This window comes from Cynocephalus volans, chromosome 3 (genome assembly GCF_027409185.1).
Source record: "Cynocephalus volans isolate mCynVol1 chromosome 3, mCynVol1.pri, whole genome shotgun sequence".
NCBI classification, from domain to species: Eukaryota; Metazoa; Chordata; class Mammalia; order Dermoptera; family Cynocephalidae; genus Cynocephalus; species Cynocephalus volans.
The window spans coordinates 155,506,035-155,533,543 of NC_084462.1; the positions used below are offsets into that span (position 1 = coordinate 155,506,035).

The following is a 27,509-nucleotide window of genomic DNA, read 5'->3' on the forward strand; positions in this document are numbered from 1 at the left end:
CCATAAGCACAAGAAAGAGAGAGAGGAGGAGAAGGGCAGAGCTGGGGGGGGGGTGGCAATCACTGTTCTGGAAGCCTCTAAGGATGAAACAGGAGCTGTGTTCTCACCTGTCCATTCACAGTGTTCAGGTAACACCGGCCCAGCAGTGCCCGAGGCTTTGGTGCCATCTGAGGTGGTGGCCGAGGGGGCTCTCCAGACCGAGCAGGGATGCTGTTGCTGTCCCAGTGGCTGTGGCCGGGGCTGGCAGGGAGCCGGGACCGGGGTCTGGTCTCCACGCTGTTCTGCTCCAGGGCCTCCTCCACCTCGCCCCGCACCCGAGCCACCTGGTGGATCTGCACGGAGGCCTCAGGTGGGTGGTGAATGTGCACTTTCACCAGGGAGGGATTCCCGGAGGCTGGGCACAAGGGCTAAGGTCAGAGCCCAGGCAATAGGGCCCCACCCTCACTTTCCCACCCTCTAAAGAGTGCTCACCAGCCCTGGGCTAGGCAGGCCACTGGCTGTGTCTCCCCAAAACTCTCCTTCCATCTCTTTGCTCCCTACTTGGAACCCCAGAACAATCTCCCTGTAAGGACAGGATGAAGTGCCAACTCCTTCACTGAAGGTCCTTTGTTATCAAGTTCTAAACTACTTTCCTGATTCTACCACCCACCATGACCCTCTACAGCTGCTGAGCTCCAGCCCAATAATCGTGCATGGTCCCACCTCCATGCCTTTGCTCATGTCAGTCCCTCTGCTTAAGCAAATGCTACCTGTTGTTTAAGGCTTAATTGAAGCATCCCCTTCACACAGCCTCCCCAGAGCACTCTGGGTTTAGGAGCCTCTCCGTCCCTGACCTCCTATAGAACTTTGTACTTTTCTGTAGCCTCAATTTGGCACCTAATAATGGAAGGCAGAGAAAATGAAATGTTTTATGGTATATTCTATTTCTCATCCATCCTTCCTCTACTGCCCAGGACCAGGGGTTCCTTGAGGGCAGGACTCTGCCCTAATACTGTTTTGTCTCACCCAGCACAGGGTAAGGATGAAAACACATGGATGAATTCAGGTGGAAAGGGAAAGAGAAGTTTAGGGAATGAAACTGATCTCTGAGGGCAAAGGAGAAAGAGGGAGGTTCAACCGTGAAGGAAGGACTGGAGACAGCTTCCCTGTCCCTGTCCAGGGCCCAGCACAGTAATGGTGACAGTGTCCAACCTCCCCGGGGGCTCCTCCCAGTCCCGTGCTCACCAAGCTGGTTGGAGAGAGGCAATGTGAAGGTGGACTGCTTCAAGGGGCTCTCCACCGGGGCCCTGTGGCGGGAACTCCTCCCTGGAGGTTCCCTGTCTGGCTGTGGAGCAGGCAGGTGGCAGAACTTCCCAGTGGAGTTGGCAGGGCACCAGCACTCGTCCCTGCCAATGCAGCGGCCTCCGTTCAGGCAGGGGATCTGGCAGAAATCTGCAATATTGACCCTCAAGGTGATCAGCGGTGGAAGAACAGCAGCACAACCGGTGACAAAAGAGAAACAGGGGCAGCAAGATCCAAAATCTGGATAGCTTGGGGAACCCAGAACCCCCTGAAATTCAGGGACTTTCCACAAGGCCCACAAGTGAAGAAGGGTGATAATAACAAGTCCTTATCTTTCTTTTCTTTTCTTTTTTTTGGCCGATGGCCAGTACAGGGATCCGCCCTCAGTGTTATAAGGCTGTGCTCTAACCAGTTGAGCTAACTGGCCAGCCCTCAATTCCCTGCCCCCCACATACAAACTGGGAGATGGGGCAGTGGCATTATTGTGAATTTCCTCATTCCTTTGTTGAGAAAACTTGGACTCAGAGAGGTTATGTGACTTGACCAGAGTCACACAGCTAGGCCACGACAGCTGGGTGAGGACTCACGTCTCTGTGCGATTTGGACAACTCATGTAGCCCCAGTATGAGAGCAGTGGGATTCCCTCCCACAGAAGAGCCGGGCTCTAGTCCAAGGCAAGTCTGTCCCTCTGGCCACCCGTGTCTCCCTTTCCCCCAGGGCCAGCCAGGAACCATCTGAGGGAGCAAGGAACTCACAGATGCGGAAGCCAGACTTGGGGTCATGCCCGTGACCGCCCTGGCTATAGAGGGTGGTGGTATCACCACGCTCACAGCTGTTGGCACAGTGCCCGCGGGCACAGGTCTGCTTGCAGATGGTGGGAGTGAAGACGATCTTGATCTTCTTGATCTTCTCCGTGAGGTTCAGCCCTGCAGAAAGAGGGCTTGGGTCCAGGGGGCAGGGCTGAAAGGCACAGCCGTGACCTCCAGAGCCTGGTTAGAATGGACTACGGGAGGAGTGCATCCATCCCAAGGACACTTGCTGAGTACTCCTGGACACAAGTCGGGGCAGGGTAATGCCTCTGAGAAGCCCACAGATGTGCCAGCCACCAAGCTCATGCTTTATGCACGTGAACTCTCAACACTCTTGGGGGGAATTACTTCAGGTTAAACCATTAGGAATTGCCATTTTTGTAGGTTAAAATAGCTGAATATTGACAATTTTCATATGGTTAACTTAATATTTCCATTTTCTATTTAAGGAAACAGGCTCAGAGTTCAGGTTGCCACAATCACACAGCTAACAAGTGCTGCAGATGGACTTTGTACCCAAGGGCAGGGAATGGAATGTAGCTCAGTCTTGCCAGAGAGGAGAGTTTCCTAAGTAAAGTAGGGGAAGATAAATCTTGAAAGAATGATTAGTCAGGTTTGGGGGAACCCTGATTGTCAGAACAAGGATCAGGTACTTTATTTGGTCGGTAACTGGGAAGACATTACAAAAATTTCAGCAAGATATCAAAGAGGAAGTGTGGGAGGACTAATTTCCTCCCAGCTGCAGTGTGCAGACTGGGTCAGGAGTCAGGGTGACCAGTTGGGAGGTCACTGTGAGCTGAGATCACTTCATTTAATAAGGGTGGGGTCAGTGGAAATACAAAGAGGGGTATTAATTCAGTAGGGGGAACTCAGGGAGGGAAGCCAGAAGGCAGAGTGTTGAGGAGAGAATGGGAGAGGAGGAAGAGGAAAAAGTATTTGAAGACCATGGGTTCATGGAGCTTGACTGTGAAGGGAGGGGATAGAGAAGAAGCCAGAGGGAAGCAGAGAAATACCGTGTGTGTGTGAGTGTGTGAGTGTGAGTGTGTGTGTGCGTGCGTGTGTGAGTGAGTGTGTGTGTGAGTGTGTGTGTGTGTGAGAGTGTGTGTGTGTGTGTGTGTGAGAGTGTGTGTGTGAGTGTGTGTGTGTGAGAGTGTGTGAGTGTGTGAGAGTGTGTGAGTGTGTGAGTGTGTGTGTTAGTAGGAGCGCTGTGAGTAAGTGTATATGCTCTCAGTGTAAGGGCTGAGAGCAGAACAGGATGGAGATGCAGAAGAGGGAGGACAAGCGATGGCTTAGAGTTCTGGAGGAAGCCAGAGAGGGTGGAGGGTGTGCTTTAGAGGAGGTCATCGGCCATGAAAAGGAGCAAAATACTGATTCATGCTCCAACTTGGATAAACCTCAAAAACATTATGCTAAGTGAAATAAGCCAGACACAAAAAGTCACATATTTTATCATCACATTGATGTGAAATGTCCAGGATATGCAAATCTATGGAGACTGAAAGTAGATTAGTGGTTGCCTGGGGCTGGGAGAGAGGGGAATAGAGAATGACTGCTTATTGGCAACAGTGTTTTTTTTTTTCCTGGAGAAATGAAAATGTTGTGAAGTCAGATAGTGGTGATGGTTGCACAAAATTGTAAATATAATAAAAACCACTGAAGTGTACACTTTAAAATAGTTAATTTTATGTTACAGGAATTTCACTTCCACTTTTAAAATGGAAAAAAAAAAAGGAGGTGAGCTTGGGCACAGATTTAGGTAAGGGAGTGGTGTGCCTGGGTGGGGCAGGTGGGCAGGAAGTTGAGGAACTCTCTGGGAGGCAGGGAGCAGGGGCATGTCCATGGGCTGATGGATGGGAACTCAGGAAAGTGTCCCCCAGGCCTGGAATAGCTGCTCTGAGGAATGGAAGGGAGCAAATGTCCAGGCAACAACAAAGTGAATCCACAGAGATGCTGGGTTTTCTCGTGTGGAAAGCAGAGGCCCAGCTATAGATGCCGAGGAAGCAATTGGTTAGGTTGATCCAGGAGGGTTGTGGTTTGCTGGAAGGATGAAGTGGATGGACTGGGGCAGGGAGGTGAGGTTCACAGTTGGATATGAAGGCAGCAAAGGCAGGAGGGGATGGCAGACTGGGCAGAAACAGAGCAGTCAGGTCTAAGGGTCTCAACAGGGGCAAGGTCCGGATCAGGGTTTGGAAGCCCTGGAGCCTGGCACAAAGCAGGTACCCAACAACTGTTTGTTGATTGGCTGAAAGAGTGAGGGACAAGGTGACACCTCAGCCCCTCTGTGAGAATGGAGGGGCAAGCAGAGGTGCTCAGAGATTTAGCTGCCCTGCTTTTCTAGGGCCCAAGACAAGGCATCCTTACCCCAGGGGGATGAGAGGTGGCCCAGCTGTGCTGCCTGCTGGGTGCCATCTCTCTGCTCCAGGCCTGGTCCGGTGGGCAGGGCATTGGATGTCAGCTGGCCATTGGCAGCAGCAGCTGGGTAAAGGCGGACAGTCCGGGACAGCCCCATGTGCTGCTGGGAGGGGTGGGTCTGGCTGAGCCCACTCAGGGTCCTGTGGAGACAACCACGGCACAGGGCTTTGCATCCTGGGAGCAGCATTCCTGTGCCCTCCCTCATCAGGCCCCCCACCTTTGCACTAGAATAGTGCTCTCTGGCTGCTTCTACCTACCCATGTGCAGCCGACTCCTGGACAAGGAGCTGCCCTGAGGCAGGAGAACTGATCTAAGGCCAGCCAGCCAGCCAGCCAGCTCTGTGGAAGTACATGTCCCTATGTGGAATAGTCAGGCTTTTGCTGGGTTTTTATGGGCAAATCACTTAGCCCCCCTGAGCCTCAAGGCCCTTAACTGCCGTATGAAGGTCTTAGGCTATTCCCATGTAGCTCTGACATTCTGAGGGCCTTTCAGAGCTCACTTTGGACTAGCACCCATCCTAAAACCAAGTCCTGTGCCCATCCCCTGCCACTTCCTAATACAACCCTTAATATGAACTACGTGCGGAATAGGTGCCCAACGAACGGGAATTCACAGATGGATTCAGGGGCAGAGCCTAGAAACTCCCTCTCATTTATTTTTATTGTAAAAGTAATATAACAACTATATTCAAGGAGAAAAACATGAATTCATCATCCTCCACCCCAACACAGCAAATACTTTTGCCTATTTCCTTTCCATCTTTGCTCACATATGGAGGTACTTTGAAAAGTTCATGGAAAAGTAGAATTAAAAGATAACACCAATCTTTCCACGAACTTTTTGAAGTACTCCCTTATATTATTTTACACTAATGTCATCACCTATAGATACAATTTAAATTCTGATTTTTCACTTAACATTAGATTACACTTTATACAATTTCACATTTTTCATATTTATCCTTTTCATTGCTACATGATAGTCTATCTGAAGACAAAATCCAACTTATTCAGACATTCTCCTGTTGCAAGTTTAGATTATTTTTAATTTTTAACTGTGGATATTCTTAAACTATGCTTTTTTTCTTTTGTTAAAATATTCCTTTAGTATAGAGGGACTCATTGTACTACTCTCTTTTATTCTGTATGTTTAAAAACTTTTTATAATAAACATTTTGAAAAGGGTTATTACTTTAGGATTAATTGCTCGGGCTCGAACAACTGAATCAAAGGTTACACATTTATGGCTCTAGGTACACACTGGTGCATTGCCATTTGAAAAAGCTGCATCAGAACATAGAAGTACAAAGGTAGCATTTAGAGCACAACCTCACCAGCATAGCATATTATTAATTTTTTATACTTTGCTAATTGAATCAGCACAAAATAGTACTTCAACGCTGATTTCATCTCCCTTTTTCTTAAATTACTTCTAAGACTGAAAATTTTTCATGTATCTGTTTTCCACTTGTGAAAACTTTCTGCTCATGCCCTTTGACATCTTAACTATCTGAGCTGTTTGTCTCATAAATTTGAATACATTCTTTATACGTTCATTATTAGGCAGGCCATTCTACAAGGCAGCCTCTATTGTAAATACTCTGTCATTGTCACAATGCCTATGTACCACTGTATACACAACAGTGTCTGGACTGTGGTGGGTGTGAGCACACTGCCAAGGTTACACAACAGCTCCATCAAGGCACCAGGATTCCAACCCAGGACAGCCTGAATCTAAAGCCTGTGTTCTGTGCCACCCAATGAACCAGCCCAGACCATGATGGAAGGTCAGCCCAGAAGCATCTGCACAGGCCCTGGGGATGTTTCTTCCCTCCATAGGTCCCATTCTAGCCTCTCCCCTGAATTCCTTTCTCAAGTGGGATAAGGTCCTGGGATCCTCTCCTTCCCCCTTCCCCACCCCAGTTCTGTTGGCCCTGGGTGCCCAGCTTCTTCTTATCCTTTCCTGGCAGAAGCCAAACCAGGAGAGATGTCAGAGCCTGGCCACTTCATCCACCTCAGTACCTACCCCAGCCCCCTCCAGCCTTTCCCCAGCCACCTTGGCCAAGGATCTGGCTCCTATTAACTTCAATGCTACTCTTCCTTTCCATACTACCAGCAGCAAATCCTCACCCTGTCGAGCCCCAACTGTACCGCACCCTGCTTCCTGAATTTGGGTGCTGGAGTGGGAGAGAGGTCCTGTTAGCCACCACAGAATCTCTAGGAGCTGTAATGGGCCAGAATTGGGAGCCCAAACCTCAGGCACAAGTTTCTCGTGCTCAAGAGATTAATACAACCAGCTACAGTAGAAAACACAATCCTTCCAATGGCTTCCAAGAACATGCCCCAAAGAGAGAGGTGGGTGAGCTGGTGGGCGCTGGAAATCCCTTGGGGTACCAGGTTGGTGCCATGCTCAGGTTAGTGCCAGTACCACAAAGCACCCTAGAGAGATGAAAGGAGTAGCTCATGTTCTGCCCAGATTACCTGCCACTTTTTGAACTTGACCCTGACAAAGAGCTCTCCAATCTCGCCAAGATGAAAACTCAAAGTGTTCTTTCTTGGTGGTTTGTTGTCATTGTTACGTTATTGTTGCTCTCACTTGTTTCTCTAATTGGAACTTGATGCTAATGGCACCAAGATTCCAGAGTCCAAATCCCTTAAGGGCCAGTTGGTTAGCTCTGCAGAGAAGAAAACCAAATAAACAAACCATGCATTCCCTAACTGTAGATAGTATATGGCTGTACTGAAGAGAGAGGATGGGATTTGGGCCAGACACATGTCCATTCTGCCTCTTACTAGTGGTATAGTCTTGAGGAAGTTACCTGGCTCCTCTGAGCCCCAGATTTCTCAAGAGTAAAATGGGAATAGCAATACCTACCTCACTGGGCTGTTGTGAGGACTCAAAGAACAGTGAGACTATGCAATTATTTTGCAAATACAAGTAAATAGTCACAAGTTGAAAAATATGCCAGAATTTTGAAATTGCATGAACAAAGGGAAAGAAAGGGGTTAGCTACAGTTTGGACTAAATATTCTCCCCAAGTCAAATGAGAAAATGAGACTCGGTTACTTAAAATTTTTCTTCATCTGAGGGGAATAAAAAGACTCCAAAAACAAAGCAAAACAAAACAAACAAAAAAAACTACTGTTATTGCTGTCCAAGCATCCTTACGTATAAAGGGCCAAGTGTCTAATCTGATGTCAATAGATTTTTAACAATCAGAGTCCTCTGAGCCCAATTAATTGTCACCTACTGCTGTGATGGGGATTTAGAATTAAATGACAGAAATCAAAAGCCCAATCATCTGGCCTTGTCTTATCTTTGTGTTCATTTCCCTTAAGCAAATTATAATCCTTTAGCCAAGTCCTGGTTGCATGTCCTATCCTAGTCTCAGTTAGGTTGTAGGACATCAAAAGAAGGGTCTGGTGCCCATGGTGGTCCAAAGAAGCAGTGCCTCTTAAGGATGATAGAGTGGTGGCAACAAAAGCAAGCAAGAGCCTCAAGGGGAAGGTGACTTTCTTGGACAACAACCCCCAAGGGGAGGCTCCATCTACTATTACCTTTTGAAAAACTGCTGCAATTTCATCAAAGGGCAGCAGTTCCCAAACTCACCCGGCACAAGAATGGAACTTGCTATCTCTCTGCGATTGTTTCAGGGAAGTCCTGGCAAAGCTGCCACAATGGACCAAAACAGCCACCTCTAGACTTTAGGATTTCATGGATCAGTAAAATTTTGAAACAAATTTAGGAGACCAACATAAAGTTGCCGAGTTTTTATTTAGGTAGGTAAGACACTAAAACACACACATACACACAAACTACCAATCATTACCACCATAATTTCATGAAAGAAAAGACATTTCAATGCCAAAAAGAAATATTTGTTTGTTTGTTTGTTTTATTGAATCATAATTGATTATACATATTTTTGGGATTCAATGTTGACATATGTTGATCAAATCAATATTACTAGTATGTATATTGTTACAAATTGTACTTATTCTTTATGCCCCTTGTCCAATCTGTCCCTATCCCCCTCTCGCTCTCCCCTCCCACCACAGATAACCCTAGATTTCTTCTCTCCCTCTGAAAGATTAATGGTTACTCCATTGATTTGTTGCCTAGATGATCTGTCCAATGCTGAGAGGCGTGTTCAGGTCCCCCAATATTATCATAGAGCACATGCTTCTTTTGTCATTCTGGAATGGGCTTTGTGAAGAGAGACATCCTCTTCTTTTCTTTGGTCTCTGCTAGTGACTCTCCTTGTGTCAATGCACTCCAGTGGCTAGTGGACCATCTGCGTGGTGGTTGTGACATCTACCCACTTTCGCAGCAGCTGTGGTTACTGTGGTGGCTGAGGCGGGCCACCCACATGGAGGTGATATTTTGGCATGCTCCTTGGTGCTGGTGGTGTGCCTAGTTGTGGGCAGGGGTTCTGGTCCCTGGTTTGATGCCATGGGCCTCCGAGCGGATCCCCAAGGCACTGGCAGGGTGCCTGGCTATGGGAGGGGGTTCTGATCTCTGGCTCAATCCCCGGGCTCCCAGGCGGGCCCTGAGGTGGTGGCAGTGTGCGTGGTTGTGGGTGGTAGTCCGGTCCCCAGTTCCATACCTCAGGTCCCCTGGTGAGCCCCAGGGTGCTGGTGGTGTGCCTGGGCCAGGACTAATTTTTTGTCCTTTGCTTACTTCTAAAATGGGGGAACTTCCTGTGGGAACCAGTACTTGAGCCCTGTGGTTGAGCTAAATTGCTGTTTTGCTGCTGTTTCCCTAGGGAAGACATTTTGTGCAGCTAAGGGTTTAATGGTTGACCTTATAGGTACTTCTGGCTCTCTAGAGACCTGGTACACCTGGGTTGTGTAGAAACTCTGATCTGGGCCTGAGTCTTTTTATCAAACTGCACCCCATGCAATTCTGCATTCTTGATCAGTCTCCTCTGAGTGGTCCTGTGCTGATTGGGAGGCAGATCGGTTGTCCTTGCTGTGTCCCAGTGTTCTCCCAGTGGGGGTGAGCCTCTCTCCCCCACTGCCAGTGCTCCAAACACTTCCCATGGGATGGGCCCTATGCTGGTCCCTTGTGTTGACTCACAGGCCTCTGAATGGCTCCCCTTTTTCAGCTGTTCTGGCTCTTCGCTCCTATGTGGGTCCAGGGGAACCCATTAGTGGTCTTGCTGTTCCGGGGGCCACCAAGGCCTTCTTCTCCCCTGCTGCCTCCAAGCAACTCCATCTGAAGGGCACAGCTGTGGCTTCTGCCAGCTCCTGCTCTGTGTGCTCAGCAGTTCCAGCCTTAAAGTGGCCACGGCACAAAACTCTCTAAGCAGATTTTTCTTTCTTTCATTGTGGCTTCTCCCCCTTCATGAACTCCGTAGGTCTCTCCTCCTCTTCCCCTGAGCTCCAGTGGCCCCAGCTTGGCTGTTGTTATATTTTTATAGCTGTAAATTGGTTGATTTGTGAGAGAAAGTGATGCTGGGGACCATCTATTCTGCCATCTTGACCGGAACTCAAAAAGAAATATTTGAATAAGTTTGACTTTATGGAAATCTCACCACATTGTCTTCATTTTCTTCATTTCTTCATGGAGCATGAAAATTCCATCACAAACCAGCACCAAGCCAAGGGGGAGCCACTGGGTCCACCAAGATCTGTTCTTGCTTGAGGACTCCAGGGCTTTTTCAACCAATTTGGGGAGGAAAAAAAATCCCATCCTGGGTGGCTGGGATCTTCAGACCCCGTGCCTGGACAGTGCATACCCGTGGGATGCCACTCAGTTAAATGTGCATGGTGCACCCACACCCTGCCTGACACACTAACATTTTCAAACGGTGATTGGGACATAAGTGGGTAAAGGGCTCATCACCCTTATGGGGAGCTATGTCTATCCACATCACAGTGCATCGTGCCCTCTACCCCACCCACTTTCACCCCAGCCTTGCGGGGTGAAGAATTACACTGTCTAATTTACATATTGGGCTTCCAAATACTATTTTATTTGAAAAGGGTCTTGCTGCTAAAAGATAGTTTAAAAATATCACTACAAGGTGCATAGAATAGTTATAGTTACCATTTATTGAGTACTGAGCCAGGCACTTTAAATATGTTATTTTCTCTTTTAGTGAATAAAAAAAGTAAATTGCCAAGTAATATGGATAGTATGCTCCCAGTTCTGTGTTTTAGGAAAAACTTCTCTCTTCCCCACCCCCATAGATGTTTATATAGGCATAGGGAGGGTCTGGAAGAATCTGCAAAGAACAGCTACTCCTTTGGAATGAGAGTGCCTGTGATATATAACTACTATTTTAAATTTTATATACATATATATTTTTTGGAAATTTTTTTTACAATAAATATGCATCATGCAGAATAAACGTGTATTTGTTTCATAATCAGAATAAATCTCTATTCTTCCCAGCAACTCTATTTTATAGGAAAGTGAGGGTTAGCAAAAGCATGGTAAATGTGTGCAAAGAACTAGGACCCGAGGTGAACTGTGATGGCCAACAGAGGTCCAGGAGTTCAGATGTAAGGAAGATCGTATCTAGTAGAAGGACTCCAGAAAGCCTCAGGGAGGAAGTGACATTTGTGCTGGGGCTTAAGGGATGGACAGGATTTCAGCAGCCCCAAATGAGGAGGAAGACATTCCAAGTTACAAAAATAACATATGAAATGCGTGGAGGTGGGAAGCATGGGCCATGTTTAAGAAAGAATTAGGAGCACAGTTTGGATAAAGCACAGAATGGAGGGGAGGGGAGGGAGTGGAGATAATATCTAGTCAGTACCTACCACGTGGCAGGCATCATGCTAAGTGTTTTACATAATATATCATTTACTTGTCCAAACAACTCTATGATCAAAAACCTCTGCTGGGCCAAAACCACCTTAAACAAAGTATAAAAACAAATGACAAAATGGGGAAAATATGTGCAACTCATGTCGTAGACAAAAGTTGATTCTCCACAATATCTAAAGAGTTCCTAGAAACAGAAACGACAGAGGCCAATAGCACTAAAAGAAAAATCAGCAAAGGACATGAAAAAACAGTTCACAGAAAAAAATTACAAATGTCTCTTAAACACAGGAAAATATGCTCAACCTTCCTCCTTATAAGAGGTGTGCAAATGAAAACTACTCTGAAGTAGCTTTTTTTAATCCATCAAATTAGCAAAAATCCGAAAGTTTAGTTATGCACTCATTTGGTGAGAATGTCAGATGTTGCTGGGAGCGATGTAAATTGTTACCACCCTTATGGGGAGCAATTTGCAATGTCTATCCACATCACAGTGCATCTATGCCTTGACCCTGCAGTGCTACCTCCAAGACTACCCTGCAGATAAACCTGCTGTGGGAGGTGCTGCTGCTGCCTGCTCAGGTCCCCTTCCTGGCTGGTTCACCCCCAGAAGCTGCCAGTGTGGTGGCTAAAGGCTTACACCTGTGACTTCTGAGTCCTGCTCTTGGCTGATGGGAACTACCTGAGCAGATCCTCTCACCACCATGACCATGCAGCCAATGACAGATCGAAATGGAAGGTCAAAAGTCCCAGCCTCTTTGCCTCAAGGTGGGACAACTTTGTAAGCTCCATTCTCAATCAAAATGTGATTTACCTGGGACCACATCCTCTCCCGGCTCTCTCTACTTTCCCGCTCTGCTTCCTCTCTCCCTTAGGACTCCTCTAATAAATCTCACACATACCTGAGTCCCATCTCTAGGAGACCTGACCTAAGACACTTGTAAATGTCCAAAATGATGTATGAACAAGAATGTTAATAGCAGCACTATTTTGTAATAGCAAAATATTTTGTACAGACTAGAAACAACTTAAGTGTCCCTTAGCAGGGGATTGGTTAAACAAACTAAGATCAATCTACAAAATGGAGTAATATGCCCTGGAAAGAGAAAGAAGCCTCTCCTTTACAGCAATAAGGAAAACTCTCCAACATAGACAAGTATCGAAAAGGAAAAAAACAACAGCCCAAATCCCACTCACCAAATGTTTCTGTACAGACTGTGACCTAACCATGGTTTTTACATTTTTAAATGGTGAAAAAAAAATCAAAAGAAGAATAACATTTCATGACATGAGACAACGATATGAACTTCAAATTTAAGTTTCCATAAATAAAGTTTAATTGGAACACAGCCACTCTCATTGTCCATGACTGTTTTTACTCTCCAGTGGCATAGCTGAGTAGTTACAGAAACCGTATGTCATAGAAAGACTAAAATATTTACTATCTGGCCTTTTATGGAAGAAGTTTGCTGACTCCTGGTGTAGGGCATGTAAACTTTTGTGTAAAACTACAGAGAATAAGGGTACATGTTGCATTTATTTGTGTATTCATAAAACAACCTTGGAAGGATACTCTGGAAAATTAATAACAGTGGTTATGTATACAAGTGGGGGGGTGGGGGAGTGGGTGGCTGGGGAATAAACTGGTGCTACAATTTAATACACGTTTACTTTGTGCCAGGCTTTGTGCCAATGATGCATGTCACGTGCATTCTCTCACACAGGCCTCTCCATTACCTAACAGTAAGATACTCATTATCTCCATTTTATAGTGGAGAAAACAGAGGGTATAAAGGTTCTATACCTTGCTGAAGGTTGCAGAACTCCTGAGTACAGAAGCCAGGTTACCAAACCAAGTAACTTCATCCTAAATTCACCCACCATTTGTCATTTCTTTATCACCATTTTATAGATGAGGACATTGAGGCTTTGAGGGATTAAAGAATACGTTTGAGCTCATATGGTGGAGGGCCTGAAATACTGAGGGAGGTTTCTAGGCTGTATTAAATGGGTAAGGAGGAGACCCTGGAGATTCTGAAGGAGGAGACCCTGGAGATTCTGGAGCAGGGAAACGACATGATCCGAAGAACAGACCACACTTTTTCACTCATTCAAGAAGCACTTCCTGAGTGCCAGGCACTGGAGCCCAATGATGGCAAAGACTGTCTATCCTCTCAGCTCCAGTGGAGGTTGGACAAGGGGACCAGCACCCCAGCAAAGGTCAGGAGGCACAGGGGGTGCCACATATTACATAGACACTCATGGTCTTCAAGTGGGTCTAGGACACAATGGGATGGACATTCTTAAATGATTCTGATTCTGGTGAAAGACTACCTGGAGGTGCATGGACCAGAGAGGGGAGGCTGGAGGCAAACTGGAAGACTTTGGCTGTGGTCTAGGCTAGTGATGACCAAGGAAGGGACTAAGAAGAAGGCATGGATTCAAGGGATATCTAAGATGGAGAGACATACATAATTCCCAGATATGGCTCAGACATATGGATGGAGGGAGTTCCAGGAACCAAGATCTCAACATGAGAGATCCAGGAAGTGGATAATGGACGCAGTTTTGGACAGGATAAATTTCTGGTACCTCAACGTGGATCTTAAGATGGAAACATCCAAGAGGCAGAACTCAGGGGAAAGTTGTGGGGCTCTAGACACATTTGAGGCACAGGGTGGGGGTCATAAATGTAGGGGTGGTGGTTGCAGAGTTAAGGGGGAGGGATGATATCACCCTGGGAGAGTGTGCTGAGCAAGCCACGCTTCACAGTTCCACTGCAGGACTGAGGCATTAATTCTGCTAATGCTTCCCAATTTAAAGGGGGAAAATGTGTTAATGAACAGAATGGTCTCAGTGTTAAGTTTTGCTTCCATAAATTTTTTTCAGCCTTCGGCGCCTGCTACCACTTGTCTGCTAGTGCATGATTAAACAAACGAACAAGCAGTAAATTAATATGAATGGAAAAACGTGGCAACAGCCCATCATACTTCATTTGACAGTCTGCTCTTCTCATGAAGACGTGCATGTGCCTATAGCTAGGTTGTTTTTTGCTTTTGGGGTTTTTATTTTTTTGGCACACGCAGACAATCATCATAGTTTCTGCTAATAAAACTGTTCCCAGCTCTAATCATGGAATTCACTATATTTATAGTTCGTGGTATTCTTTATGACTTCTAGGTGCTCTGACACCTAAACACTTTGGGAAAAATAAGAGTAAAGAGAGAATAAAGAAGGGTGGAGGAGGAGCCTGGGGCATACTAATAGCTGTGAAGGCTTCTGGGAGGAGGTGGCCAGAGAAGAACAAGAGGACAAGGAGAAAGCACCAAGGGAGGAGGGTATTCCCAGAACTCTGCCTCTGCTTCTGGCCAAAGGGGCAGAGGCTGCTCCTTCCTGGGACTGCAGGCCCAGCTCCCTACAGGTTAACATTTTGCAGAGCTCCACTGTTCCTCTCCTGGCTGGCCAGGCAGGCCTCACACCCAGCCAGGGTCAGAGGACCCTTGGCCACCGAACCCCCAGGGATCTATGATAGAGACACAGTGGGGGCAGCACACTCAGTATGGCGGTGCCTGGAGGGGAACCAGCACCCATCTGCCACCTGGCACACTGATCATCAACACCTGACCCTCACTCCCTGGTGCCCATCCTGAAAGGACTGAGAGCCTGCACTCTTCCAGGTGTCCCATAGGGTCTCAAGATCACTCCTGCTGCTGTGCCTGCTGTGACCACTCACCCAACCTCTTAGGCCTCACTGGTCAGACCAAGGCCCATCAGCCACCTGTGAGTCACATCCCCCCTGCTGTAAGGCTCTGGGCCTCTAGCTCTTTTTGCGGCCACACCCAGGTCTGAGAGGACTGGAGCTCTGGCACACAGACCCCAGGGGATGCTCCTGCCAAAAGGGGGGTGGGGAGGAGGCAGAACCCTGGGGGAGTCTCTCCTGCCCAGAACCATACCCTGCTTTGCATCCCAGCCAGCTCAGGAGTGAACATGGCATCGTTTCCAGGCAGGTAAATAAGAGGCAGGTGGGGGGAGGGGGAGCTCTGCATGTCCAGCGCTTGCTTGAGGCCTGATCCTCACCTCAAGAGCAGCCCAGACCTAGATGCTGCCTCAATTCCCAAAGGGTCCAGAGACTACTACAAGCCTCATCCCTCTCCTCCGCCCTCTGGAGCCCTCAGGCCTTGGTCAACTAGCAACACTTTCCACCAAGCAGCTGCCTTGTAGGCTGCCAGGCTGCCAAGCCCTCGCCCCCTGAGATGCTGCATCCCCATCATTGTCTCCTGGCAGGGCAAAGGAGCAGGGAAGGAGGGCCAGAGCAGGCTACCTGGGCACAGGGATCACACCTGGGCACCTCAGGGGCAGAGGTGGGAGGAGAAGGTGGTCTGAAGGGCTGCCTAGGCTGACTGCTGGGGTAATAGCCCTCTCCCCCCCATCAGGACAAAGAGCCCCTCCATGAGCTCCTCTGCCTCCTTCTAGGCCCAGCAGGACCATCCACAGGCCTGAGGCTTGGCCAGGGACACAGACCCCCAGAGGGGAAGGGACTCTTTATATCCTCATAGAGTCATCACAGCACTGGACACACAGTGGCTGCCACTAAAACATTGGACTTCAAATTTCTCCATGGCTTCTCCCAGCTCTTCCACTTCACTGGAGCCATCTCCCTGCCCTGACTGGGCCCCATTCTGCAGTCAGCTGGGGCCAGCAGACAGTCTGTAGCCTTTGGCTCTGAGTCCCCCAGGAAGATTTGTCAGCTTGTGGGGACCCTGGACTTCATGAGTTCATCATTCAACCACTGCCAAGGTGCACTGATGATCCCCTTGTAATGTGCACAGTCCCATCAGGCACTATGGGACTCGGGGATATCTTGCCCACTGGAGACCTTAAAATCCAAACAGGTAGGCGTGGGGAGGGGGAGACATAGCACACCTGGTACCTTCGTATGAATTAGAAAATGGGCCCCTCTCAGTGGCCAGTTTACAGAAGTTGCCGCACTTCCATCAGGCTGATGTAGCACAGTGCTGGGTCTGGGTGAACAGAACACAGGCCAGATTTTAGCCCCCATCATCCCCTGTCCAGCACTTTTGTTCAGGGCACAGTGTGCACACCCATACACAGCAGCCCCAGGACAAAACCCTGCACATGAGCATTTCATAACAATCCAGGAGTGGAAAAGCAGAAGTGGCAGGGGCCAGGAGTCTCATGGCCAGGTAAGCTGTCCAGCCAAAATGCACCAGGCCTCCACAGGCAGGTGCAGCCTGAGCTCTGGATGGCTAGGGAAAGCTTTCCAGAGGTTGTGAGATGTGAACTGGAGGAAGGGGTGGGAAGGGCAAAGAGAACCTTGAGCACAGAGGGACAAATTCAGGAATGTGCTCACAGTGGTGTTCAGGGGGAATGAGGCCTGTCTGGTTAAGAGGAAAACAGGAGGGGTCAAGGACGATAATGGTGATAGCAAATAGCTACATCACGCTTATTATGGGCCAGGCACTGTGCTAAGCACTTTACATGTATTAATTCATTTAATCATCCTTGCATTTAGGAAGTAGGTACTGTTATCATCCCCATTTTACAGGTGAGGCACAGAGAAGCTTGCCTAAGGTCACACAGCCAATGGCTAACAGAGCTTTGAATCAAACATAGGTATCCTGCAGATATTCTGGTTCCAGAGCTTGTACTCTAAACCTCTACACTCTATTCTTGTTTGAGAACCATACTTTGGAACTGAGCTATAGAAGGCCTCACCCTGTGGACCTCATGCATAAAAAGGAAGCCTTGAAGAAGATGTCTTTACCAGGAAGTAACAAGGTTAAAAATGGTCACTTAAGTGGTCATAGAAAACTCCTCCCTGGAGGCCCCCTACCTCACCTATTGCCCACACTGCCGGGAGTGATCCCCTCGCTGTCTCCTAGAGCACTCACAAAAGCCTTCCCATGGGCTGGGTGTGCTTTAGCCACGTGTGCATGACAAATTGCTGGATTTGAACTCTTAAAGGCAAGGCACAAGTCCAAGTCATCCAGTACTCCTTGTGCCTGGAAGGGAGGGAAGGAGGATGGAAGTGAGGAAGAGAGGGAGGGGAGGGAGGAAGAGAGAGAAGGAAAGAAGGACGGAAGCCTGAGCCTGAACAAAATCCTTGTCAGTTGCCTGACTCAGAGGTTATTCCACTTTTAAGCATCTTTTCTTCCAACTGGCCTAAAAAATCCATCCAGACACATGTAGAATGAATAGCAGAGGGCTCATCAGGGAGTCTGGGCTTCACACAGGTGAAGATGATTTACTCCTGGTTTATCACTTGGAATGTTTCCTGGGGGAGACAGCTATGGGTGCTCATTGCAGGGGCCCTCTCTTAGCACAGGTTGGGGACAAAAGGGGTGTGCTGACGTGCTGCTGGAGACTAGATCAAGGCTTGGGCCTCCCAGCACGGAGAAGGAAAGCAGCTGGTCCGAGCTCACATGTCCCATGAATGGCTCTTGGAACAGGACATCGGCTCATGCTGAAGGGAGATTACTCCTCCCAAGTCCAAGGACAGGAAGGTAGCTGTGCAGAGGGGCAGAGATCAGAGTAATGAGACTTGTCCAGCAGGGTCCCCTCTGGGGTGTCTGTTATTCCAAAGGAGGTGTCTGGGGTGAGACAGTGGAGTCTCTGGGAGCCACAGTACTCCCCACACAACCCACCTTGATCAAGTAACAGCTACAGTTACTGAACACGGACTGAGCCCCAGGCACCAAACATCTATCATCTTATAAAGTTCCCCAACAACCTGAGAGGTTGGGCTCACCATCCCACTATGACCCATGGGAAATTTGCAGTGTGGAGAAGGAAAGTAGCTGGCCCAAGCTCATGTGTCCCATGAATGGCAAAACCCAGGATTCTAAAGCTCATGCTTCTCCCATCACTGCAGTGGAACTCTCACTGCAAGCTGCCATGGTGGTGCCACATGAATCACAAAGGAGTGTATGAAAAACACAAGTGGTTGGAGAGCTGAAGACATGGAAAGGGAATGAAAACACAAGGCAGGGCCCATGGGACCTAGCAAGAGCTATAGGAGATTAGAGGCGGAGGTGGAGGAGGGAGATGAGAGATGTTTAGGCTGAGAGGATTGAGCTAGGACCAGTTCCTAAAGCAGCAGAGAAGCCGGTATGTGGGCATCTCACCACCACCAGCTTGGTCATGAGATGTCCACCTCCTGAACCCATAAGTCCCTAGCTCATGGTCTTTGGGACCCCTCCACCCTCCATCATGCCCACCTCCAGACTCCCCATGCACATACACAGAGCTTAGCAGGCCTGGCCTACTGGATGGCAAACACAAGCCTATGACTTCAGATGAGTTTACCCCACCCTGGGCCTGCCTGGACAAGTCCATTGTAGACAAAGGCAGCTGGGTGCCTGGGTTAAGGACACACTCCTCAGGGCCTAGCCAAAGTCTTGACAGCCTGCAGCCAGCCTTCCCTGCCTGCTCTTCCAGGGCCATAAACAAAAGGAGATTTCTCTGTGAACTAGGACCCGAATATGAAGTCTCCATTCAACGATGTAGCAGCCAAAACCTATCAACCCATTAAGTGCCAGATACCTGCTGAGGCCTTTTATTTTTTTATTTTTTCTAGGTCCTTCACATTTGCAGCCTTACTTGATTAGTGCAACAACCGTATAATATAGGGACTATCACATGACAATTCACAGAAGAGAAAACTGAGGCACAGAGAGGCTGTTAACCCACCCAGGGTCACTGCCAGCAAGGAAGTGCTGGGGTGAGGTCTCCAGGCCTGAGCTCTGTCTGCCTTTGGTGGGTGACATTCCCCACCCTGCTGCTCACCCTCAGCTATGACAGGAAACCTCACCAGGGCCAGAACTGCCATCAAGTGCTCTGGGCAAACTCTCAGAGTTTCTAGTTACTGATGCTGCTTTTCTGATGTAAACAAAAGGCTCAGGTAACTCCAGAGTCAAGGGACAAATAAGAGTGGGTGTTATTTGTAGAAGACCTAAAAGGTGCCAGATGCATTACACGTATTAGTAAATTTTCCTGACAATTCTATAAGGTAGTGATGGTCATCTCGTCCAACAGATGAGAAAACTGAGGCTCACAAGGTTAAATCACTTGCTCTAGGCAGCACAGCTGTTAAGTGGTAGAGCTGAGATTTGAACCCAGTCCTATCAAACTATAAGACATAAGTTGTTTCACAGTTCCTCCCTCACACACTACTGCATTCTGTAGGGCCTCTGACCTCTATCCAAGAATGTCAAAAAAGAAATGTGGAATCAATTTTTCCCAAAGGAAGAGGCCTTGGAAGGGTGTGGCCTAGCTGGGGTCTCCAGAGGAGACTGTCTCCCCCCACAGTACCAGACTCCCCAAAGTAAGTACCAGACTCCCTCTGAGGCCACCCCTCATCCTCGGCCAGGCACACGTGGGTGGACACATTGGGTAGTGGTCAGGGGCTGAGTCTCCAGAAGGAAAATGCTGTGTAGGCGACCCACTGGAAACAGAAATGTGGTCATTCCAGAAGTTTTGATTTGTAATCTTTGTTTTGCAAGGAACGGGAATTTTTCTCTTCAAAAAGCACTCAGCTTCCTTGAATTTTAGACCTTTCACAAATATTTTTTTAGGAGAAATAAGAAGAAAAAAAAACCCACAGAATGCCTGTTGTAGCTACTCACTTCCACAATGAATCACGGACACAAAACCACAGCTATGTGTCTAACAAAGGAACTATGTGTTTTCACATTTCGTTATTGGAAATCATTTACTGGTCTTCACTATGTCATCTGCAAACAGAGAGACAGACAGACAGAAATACATACACACTCCTCTGGGTCCTAAGCAGCCATCCAACATGGTCCTCAGATAACTTTGCATTTAACTCATTTTCCCTTCTAATCCTTTACTGGGAAATTATACTGCACGGCTTAAATCTTCCTCTTTACTGCCTCTCCAGAGCTGGAGTGTGTGTGTGTGTGCATGTCTGTGTGCCGTGACTGGGCGAGGAGGACCACTGAGACACTGATTCAGTTAGTTCCACAAGTGGAAACAAGTGTACATTTCAGAGTCCCTTTTTATTACTGTTATAATACCACCTTACTTTGCTAAAGTGATTTTCACCTGGGAAGCTCACAGTGCCTTTTCTGACAGTGGTAAATTAATTAACTGATGGCAGATTTAAAGATGGAGTAACTGGAAAAACTACTGGACCCATGAATCATAAACTTCCTCTATGTCTCAGACAAGGGGCGAAACCTGATATACATTTGAAAACCTTGAGCCCAAAAGGAGAATTCACAGGGCCTAAAAAATCTCCATTATGACTTTTGAGGCATGTTCTCTCCACAGCCTTCTACCCATGCCCCGTCACGCACCCACCCACACACACACACCCAGAGGGGGACATGCACTGAACAGCCAGAGTTCTGGAAAAAGCAGCCGGATGGAACGAACCTTCTCTGGGGCATCTGAGAATGAGCTTTGCCTTCCCTTCTTGCTTCATCACTCCCTAACCTTTTGCTTTCAAAAAAAAAAATCCTAGTGGATTTAAGTCATTCGAACTCTAGAGTATAGCCTCAAGCTTGAACTGTTTGTTGTTACTACTTTTTTGAAGTCCAGTGCTAGAAACTGCAAACATTCATGTTTTAATGAGGTCGACAAGCTCCCCACACAGCTGCAGGGAATGCTGCTCCAGGCTCTCATGGCTGCTTTAGTTTTCTGGAAAGGCACTGGATGCCTTGCCTGAACCCAGTCCTTGCAGCTCCCAAGCCAAGCAGACATCCTGCCCTTGGCCATGCTCACCTGCTCTAGAGGCTGTTTGGTAAGAGGGAGGTAAAAGCACGTTCTGGACTGGAGCAGAGCTGGGCTGCAATTGCCCCTATCCTCAGTTTCCTCATTGTGGAGTGGGGGTGAGAGGAATATCCTCCTCACAGAGTCATTAGGAGGACTGGTAAATGTATTGGACATTTTCCATTTGCCCCTCCAGACACCTGTCCACTCCTTTCCAATCCACTTTGGGTCTTGGAAGGCTCCTTCACCCTCTTTCTTTGCCTCTGGTTCGGTCAATGGGGACCCCAGCAAGTGATCAGAGGGCAGAAGGAGAGTGAGTTGAGGTACTGATCCTCACAGCAGGCACTGCAGGGAGCAGTGGAGGTGTTCCTCTACCAGAGGCCACAGCCCTGTTGGTGGCCCTCTCCCATAGCTGTAGCTAGCCTGGGTTTCAGTAATGGCTGGTCCTTTGCCTCTTTGTACCTGGAGGCTTAAGGGCTTTCCTACATAGCTAGCCCAGGAGACTCCACCATCCTTAGTTATTTTCCTCTAACCCTGTCCATGTCTTTGTAAATGGACCCTTTGCTAAATTGTCCCCAGTGGGTGTACCATCTCTTTGCTGCTGGAACTTTGACTGATACAGATAAGAAAAAGTACTAGCTATCAAGTATTGAGCACTTAACTATGTGACTCCCACTTTATCCATATTCCTTTATTTGATTCTGACCACAATCCTGTGCAGCCAGTATTATCATCATTATTTTACTCTGAGACTCAGGGAGGTGAAAAAAAAAAACTCACGTATCATCATACGACTGGTGAGCAATAGAATCTGATGAAGCTGAGGTCTGTCTGACTCATGACCACTGTGCCGTACTGTCCTCAGTAACAGATTAGGTAGTGCCTGCTTACTTAATAATGTTATATAAATATAGGTTAAAACAACCACCACATACACTCAAAAAAAACCACAACCCTAACATTAAAACCTCACACTAATGCCACACTGAAGTTATACCTCTAATCGTACCCTAATCACCACCTTGTTGTTAAATAGAATGTCACCCTAACCACAACACCAATCCTACCCAATCCTAACCCAAACATCTACCACTGTAACCATGACTCTGATCACACCACTGAGGCTGTGGGGAGCACTGGGGAATCCCCCTGCCCCTCTGCTCCTGGGTGTTGCCGGGATTTACACTCCATCAGTTGGACACAGCACAACCGGCCAAAAGATATTTGTGCAATATCCACTTCCTGCATGTCACTGAGCTGCTGACTTTGATGTGGGGACACCAGAGAGGGGAAAGAGGACAGAAGAATATCTAGCACGATGTCTGAAACATAGCAGGGGTGTGGTAAATCCTACTGGTGATGATGACTGAGAAAAAGAGTTAGGAGAGGAAGAAGACCCAGAGCCTCCTCCATTACTGAGCTGCAGGCTGTGAGCAGACAGGAGAACAGCTCAGACCTCAGGGTTTTGCAAATGGCTGGGTCTGGGGCTGGGCTGGGCTGGGAGGAGTTGTTTTCTGGAACCAAACCTAGGGAGGGGTCCTGATAACCCTCAACTTTGGGTAAATCCTGGAAAAGGGAATCACTTCGTCTTCATTGCAGATTTGGAGGCCACCTCAGGCCAGATGTAACTTCAGGCTTAAATAGGAGAGAGGGCGGGTAAGAGGAAGTGTGCGGGAAGCAGACACTGTTTCCCTTGAATCTGCCCAGTTGCCCTATGTGGGGAACAGGAGGGGGTGTTAGGAGGCCTGGGGCCCCCTTGTCCCCTGAGCACTCAGAGGCCTGAGCTCAGCATCCTCACCAACCCAGAGGTATGTGCACGGAGCCAAGGTGGCAGAAGAAAGCTTGCTGGCTCTGCCACGTGGAGAGAAGGAAGGCACACTGGCCCCCTCATTCCTCACAGCCTCTCCCAGGGCCCCTAGGCCCAGGGTCAAAGCACAGCCAGACTGCATGCCCTGGGCTACTTCTGCTCAGAGCTGGTATCTTTCTATAATTCACCCAAGTGCATCCTAAGGCCAGTCATGACCCTGCCCAGGACATAAATTCCAATAGTCTCAGGCTATTTGTGTGGATTAGGGAGCTGCACACTAACACAACAAAGCCTTAGAGGTCCACTCCCCTTTCAGAGAAACCTAGAAAGAACCTCAATAGTCATACCCAGCTGGAGAGGACTGCCTTGAAGCAACATGCTTTGTGGGAGGAAATGGGAGACATCTGTCTCTGTCCTGGAAAGAAGTCAGGTCTAGGGTCACCACATACAGCAGCACAGGCTGTGCACTGTACAACTCTCGGGGTACCTGTCACAGAGATTGTAGGATGAAGGACAGCCCCTGATGTTGTGTCCAGCAGCTGAAAGCTCCAATGCAGAACAGCCTTCCTCCCTCCTCTACCTGGCTTTAAGCGAGTGCTTCAGACCCATCTGGTCACTTTAAGCAGTTTCTGATGGGCAGGGTTGCATTGCAGCTGACATGGGTTGCGTGCCAAGGGATCCTCCACAAACCTTTACGTGACCCATCTACACTCCTAGAACCAACCCCTGCAAGCAGCAAGGAGAGGGGGTGTGGGTGGTGAAGGAAGTTTTCGGCCAAGATGAAGGTCTCTTCTTCATTGTCCTCTGAAAGCAGTAGCAGAGCTTCTGCAACTTCAAGTCTTGTGAAAATAAAACTTTCCATTTGATCTGGCTGGACAGAGAGCATCCTCCTCTAAGCCCGCCCTCTTCCAAACCCACAGCCCCACGGAAGGGGGTTCATGGGCCAAGAGATGCAAGGAACTGGAAGGACAGCCCTTTAAATCCACCACAGCCCCCTTACGGGACTCCTGGCACTCGTTAAGGTCTGCTAAGCCTGCTCTTGCTATGCTCTAGCCATCCTCAGGAGAGAAGCACTGCCCTCAGCTTGCGCTGGCTTCAGATCCCTCTGGCCAGGGGCATAGAGTGGGCCAGTGCCCACTGTTGGGAGGGTAGGGAGTGCCCCTTCCTCATCAATGACATGCCAGGGGATGGGCTGAGTATCAGCTCTGAAGGGAATAGACCCGAGACCATTTCTCTTTGCTGCAGGCAGCACCAGAAGATGCATTGGGATGGGGATGTCCATTCAGTAGTTATTTATTTATTGAAGGCCTATTATATGCTGGGCACTCTTCTAGGAGTTTGGGATATGTCAGTGAACAAAACAAAGATCCCTGCACTTGAGGAGTTCACATAGTAGCTGGAGAAAAACAGATGATAAACAAACATAATAAATAAATCATATGCTGTATCAGAAAGTGGAAAATAAAAAGTGCTGTGGAAATAAAAAGTGAGTGACAGGAACGGACTTGAAGTTGGGAGCTGATAATATTAAATAATGGGGAAATGGGACATGCCTCCCTCCTGGGAAGAAGCCAGGTCCAGGGTCACCACATACAGCTGCATGGGTTGTGCACTGCACAACTCTTGGGGTCCCTGTCATGAAGACTATGATGTGAAGGACAACTCCTTTTGTTGTGTCCAGCAGCTAAGGTTAACCCTAAGGTTAAAATCTAAAAAGGTGGTCAGGGAGAGCCTCATTGAGAGCTTCCTCCTAAAAGTGATGCATGTACATATATGAGGTATAAGCAAATACCCTGCCCCACTGTCAGGACTGCTAAATAACAATAACAAGCATTTGCAAGGTATGTTACAGTTCTCAAAGCAATAATTATCCTTCCCATTTTACAGATAGGGACATTAATGCTTGGTGAAGTTAAGTGGTTTGCCCAAGGTCACAAGGCTAGTTAGTGGCCCAGATTGGAAGCAAAATTGAATCTATTCAAAATAATGTTTTCAAGGTCCTAAGGGTTGGATAATTCCAGAAAACCCCAGGGAGTAAGGCTGGGACTCAGAGTTATATAAACAAGTCAGGAAAGAGAAAAAAAGACTAAAGAAAGAAAAAAGAAAAGAAAGGGAGAGAAGGCACTCAGCCTTTGGTGGCCCCCAAAAGATTATAAGGTTGAGTCAACCCAGCAGGAAAACACCACTTTGTGAGGAAAGGGATGTCACAGCATAAAAGATGCAGGCTGCTTAAGCCCCCTGCAGCCTTGCCAAGGAGGACTGGAGGCCATACTGTCAGGGACAGCTAAGGTCTGCCCTGGTGAATGGCTCACATGTTCTTGTCACAACCTTGGAAATGGACAAAGGGGGAGTAATGGCCAATCCAGAGGCCAGAATCTGCGACCATTAGCACTTGAGCTTAGGGAAGATCCACTCTGTCTTCCTGATTTACAAACGTGGAGACCGAGGCCCAGGGAGGGCAAAGTATTTTCCTAAGATCTCTGAGCACTAGTTGGTCTCGCAATGTCCCAGGTGAATCAGAGAATGATCTTGGGTCTGAAGGACATGAACGAGGAGGAAGAAGGACAAACAAGGGGCCATGTTGCCCAAAGGAGCAAACAGCAGGCATGCAGCAGCACACTAAAGCCCAGAGGAGAGGAAAGGAGTGGGCAGGAGGGGGCTGGAGCAGGAGCCAAGCTCAGAGGGCCAGGGCAAGCCCTCAGACTGGCCCAGAGTCGGGATCTCCTGGGTTCCCAGGATAGGCCAAAAACCTAGCCACCAACCTTCATCCTGCCTCAGTTTCCCTGTCTATAAGCCCAGACAGTGGGGTGGAGAAAAACTTGTCCTGGCAAATGAGGTGTTCCACACTGGTTTGTCACAGGCAGGTAGAAATTTAGCATTCGTTGGACCTACTGTGTACCAGACACCCCACTCATCACTCTACATTATTTCTGTAAATTCTCCCAGCCACCCCATGAAATGAGCATTAGTTTTCCCTCGTCAGAGTTGAAGAAACTGAGTTTCAGGGAGGTAAAGTGGCATGCATAAATCTAGTCAGCCCTCCATATCTGTGAGTTCTGCATCCATGGATTCAACCAACCACGGGTTGAAAATATTTTTTTAAAAAAAACAAACTCAAAACAATAAAAAATAACAATACAATAATAAAAATAATACAAAAATTTAAAATACAGTATAACAACTATTTATATAGTATTTACATTGTGCGAAGTATTATGAGTAATCTAGAGATGATTTAAAGTATACAGGAGGATGTCCATAAGTTATATGCAAATACTACACTGTTTTATATCAAGGACTTGAGCATCCATAGGTTTTGGTATTTGCAGGGTGTCTGGGAACCAATCTCCTGCAGATACCAAGCGATGACTGTAGTTTATGAGGGCACAGGGTTTAAATTCTGCCTAACACCAAAGCCCACATTGCCCCAACACACACACTGAGCTATCTCCTGGTGCTTTCATGCCAACAACCAGACTCCCATCCACAGGGGCCCAGCACTGCCCGAGCCAGGAACCCATCTGCGCTCCCACATGCCAGCACCACGGGGCCTCCTTCCTGCCAGCCAAGCCAAACCCTGGCTCTAGGTTCATAGCATCATCAGGAGACTCGTCCACAGCAGCCCTGCAGGAAGTCTTGTCTGTATTCTCCCTGCTCCACCCCCTTGCTGCTGGTGTTGGATGAAGGGGACACAATTTACAAGTTGCCCAATTGGGAGGTCTGCTCTAAGCTGCCCTTTCCCCAGGGACCTAGTTTCTGATTCTGGGTCCTCAGTGTAGTGGCTCCTGGTGCAATGATCTACTGAGAGGTCACTCTGCTCCCCCAGATTTAAAAAACACCCACTGGAGAGCAGAGTTCCCCCAACCCCCAGACCTGGGCAAGGCCAGGGGTAGAAGAAGGTGGCCCTCCTGTGTGAAACCTGCAGGCTCACTCTCAGCAACAGCAGGTTAAAGGTCACATGTCATGGGGAAGTGCCAAGAGGCCCTCTGGTGGAGATGGCAGTGGAGTGGGGGGATGGCTGGAGGATGCTGGGGGCCTGCTCTGAGGCAGATGCTAGCAGAGCGACATAGAACAGATTCTCCCTGGTAGCCTTCAGAAAGAACCAACCTTACCAATACCTTGAGTTTGGACTTCTGGCCTGCAGAACTGTGAGAGAATAAACTTCTGTTGTTTGAAGCCACCCAATTTGTGCTAATTGGTTATGGCAGCCCTAAGAAACTAATATAGTGTTCCAAGGAGGGGGACAGCAAGTGCAAAGGCCCTGAGGTGGGAGCATCTCTAGCACATTTGAGAGAAAATCGGTTGGCTGGTGTGGTAGAAGCAGAGCATATGGGGGAGTGAGTGGTGAGGGTTGATGTTGGAGATGTCAGAAAGGTTTGGGGAGCCAGATCATGTAGGGCTGCCCTTGTGGCAAGCCCATTAAAAGAGGGAGCTGTTACATTTTGAGCAGAGGGTTCCAGCTGGGATGGGCTGCAGTGGGTGGGTGTGGTTGGCCCCCATGATCTTCATCCCTTGGTGTTATGCCTTTGAATGTATTACATTAAATGGCAAAAGGAAAGGTAGGGTGCACATGGAATTAAGGTTGCTAATCAGAAGACATTAAAATAGGGAGGTTGTTCTGGATTATCCAGGTAGGCCCAGTGTCATCACATGGGCCCTTAAAAGTGGAA

At 48.0% G+C, this 27,509-nt stretch overlaps 1 protein-coding gene across 1 annotated transcript in view; it reads right to left on the reverse strand.

Annotated features, from left to right (window-relative positions):
* LTBP2 (latent transforming growth factor beta binding protein 2) overlaps positions 1 to 27,509 on the reverse strand; it is a 98,303-nt gene that overhangs the window by 44,090 nt on the left and 26,704 nt on the right. Inside the window, exons 4-8 of the mRNA XM_063092317.1 lie at positions 23,187 to 23,204; positions 4,452 to 4,642; positions 2,037 to 2,207; positions 1,225 to 1,431; positions 108 to 394 (exon numbers count right to left, since the gene is read on the reverse strand). Coding sequence (XP_062948387.1) covers positions 108 to 394; positions 1,225 to 1,431; positions 2,037 to 2,207; positions 4,452 to 4,642; positions 23,187 to 23,204 — 874 coding nt within the window. The remainder of the gene's footprint in view (positions 1 to 107; positions 395 to 1,224; positions 1,432 to 2,036; positions 2,208 to 4,451; positions 4,643 to 23,186; positions 23,205 to 27,509) is intronic.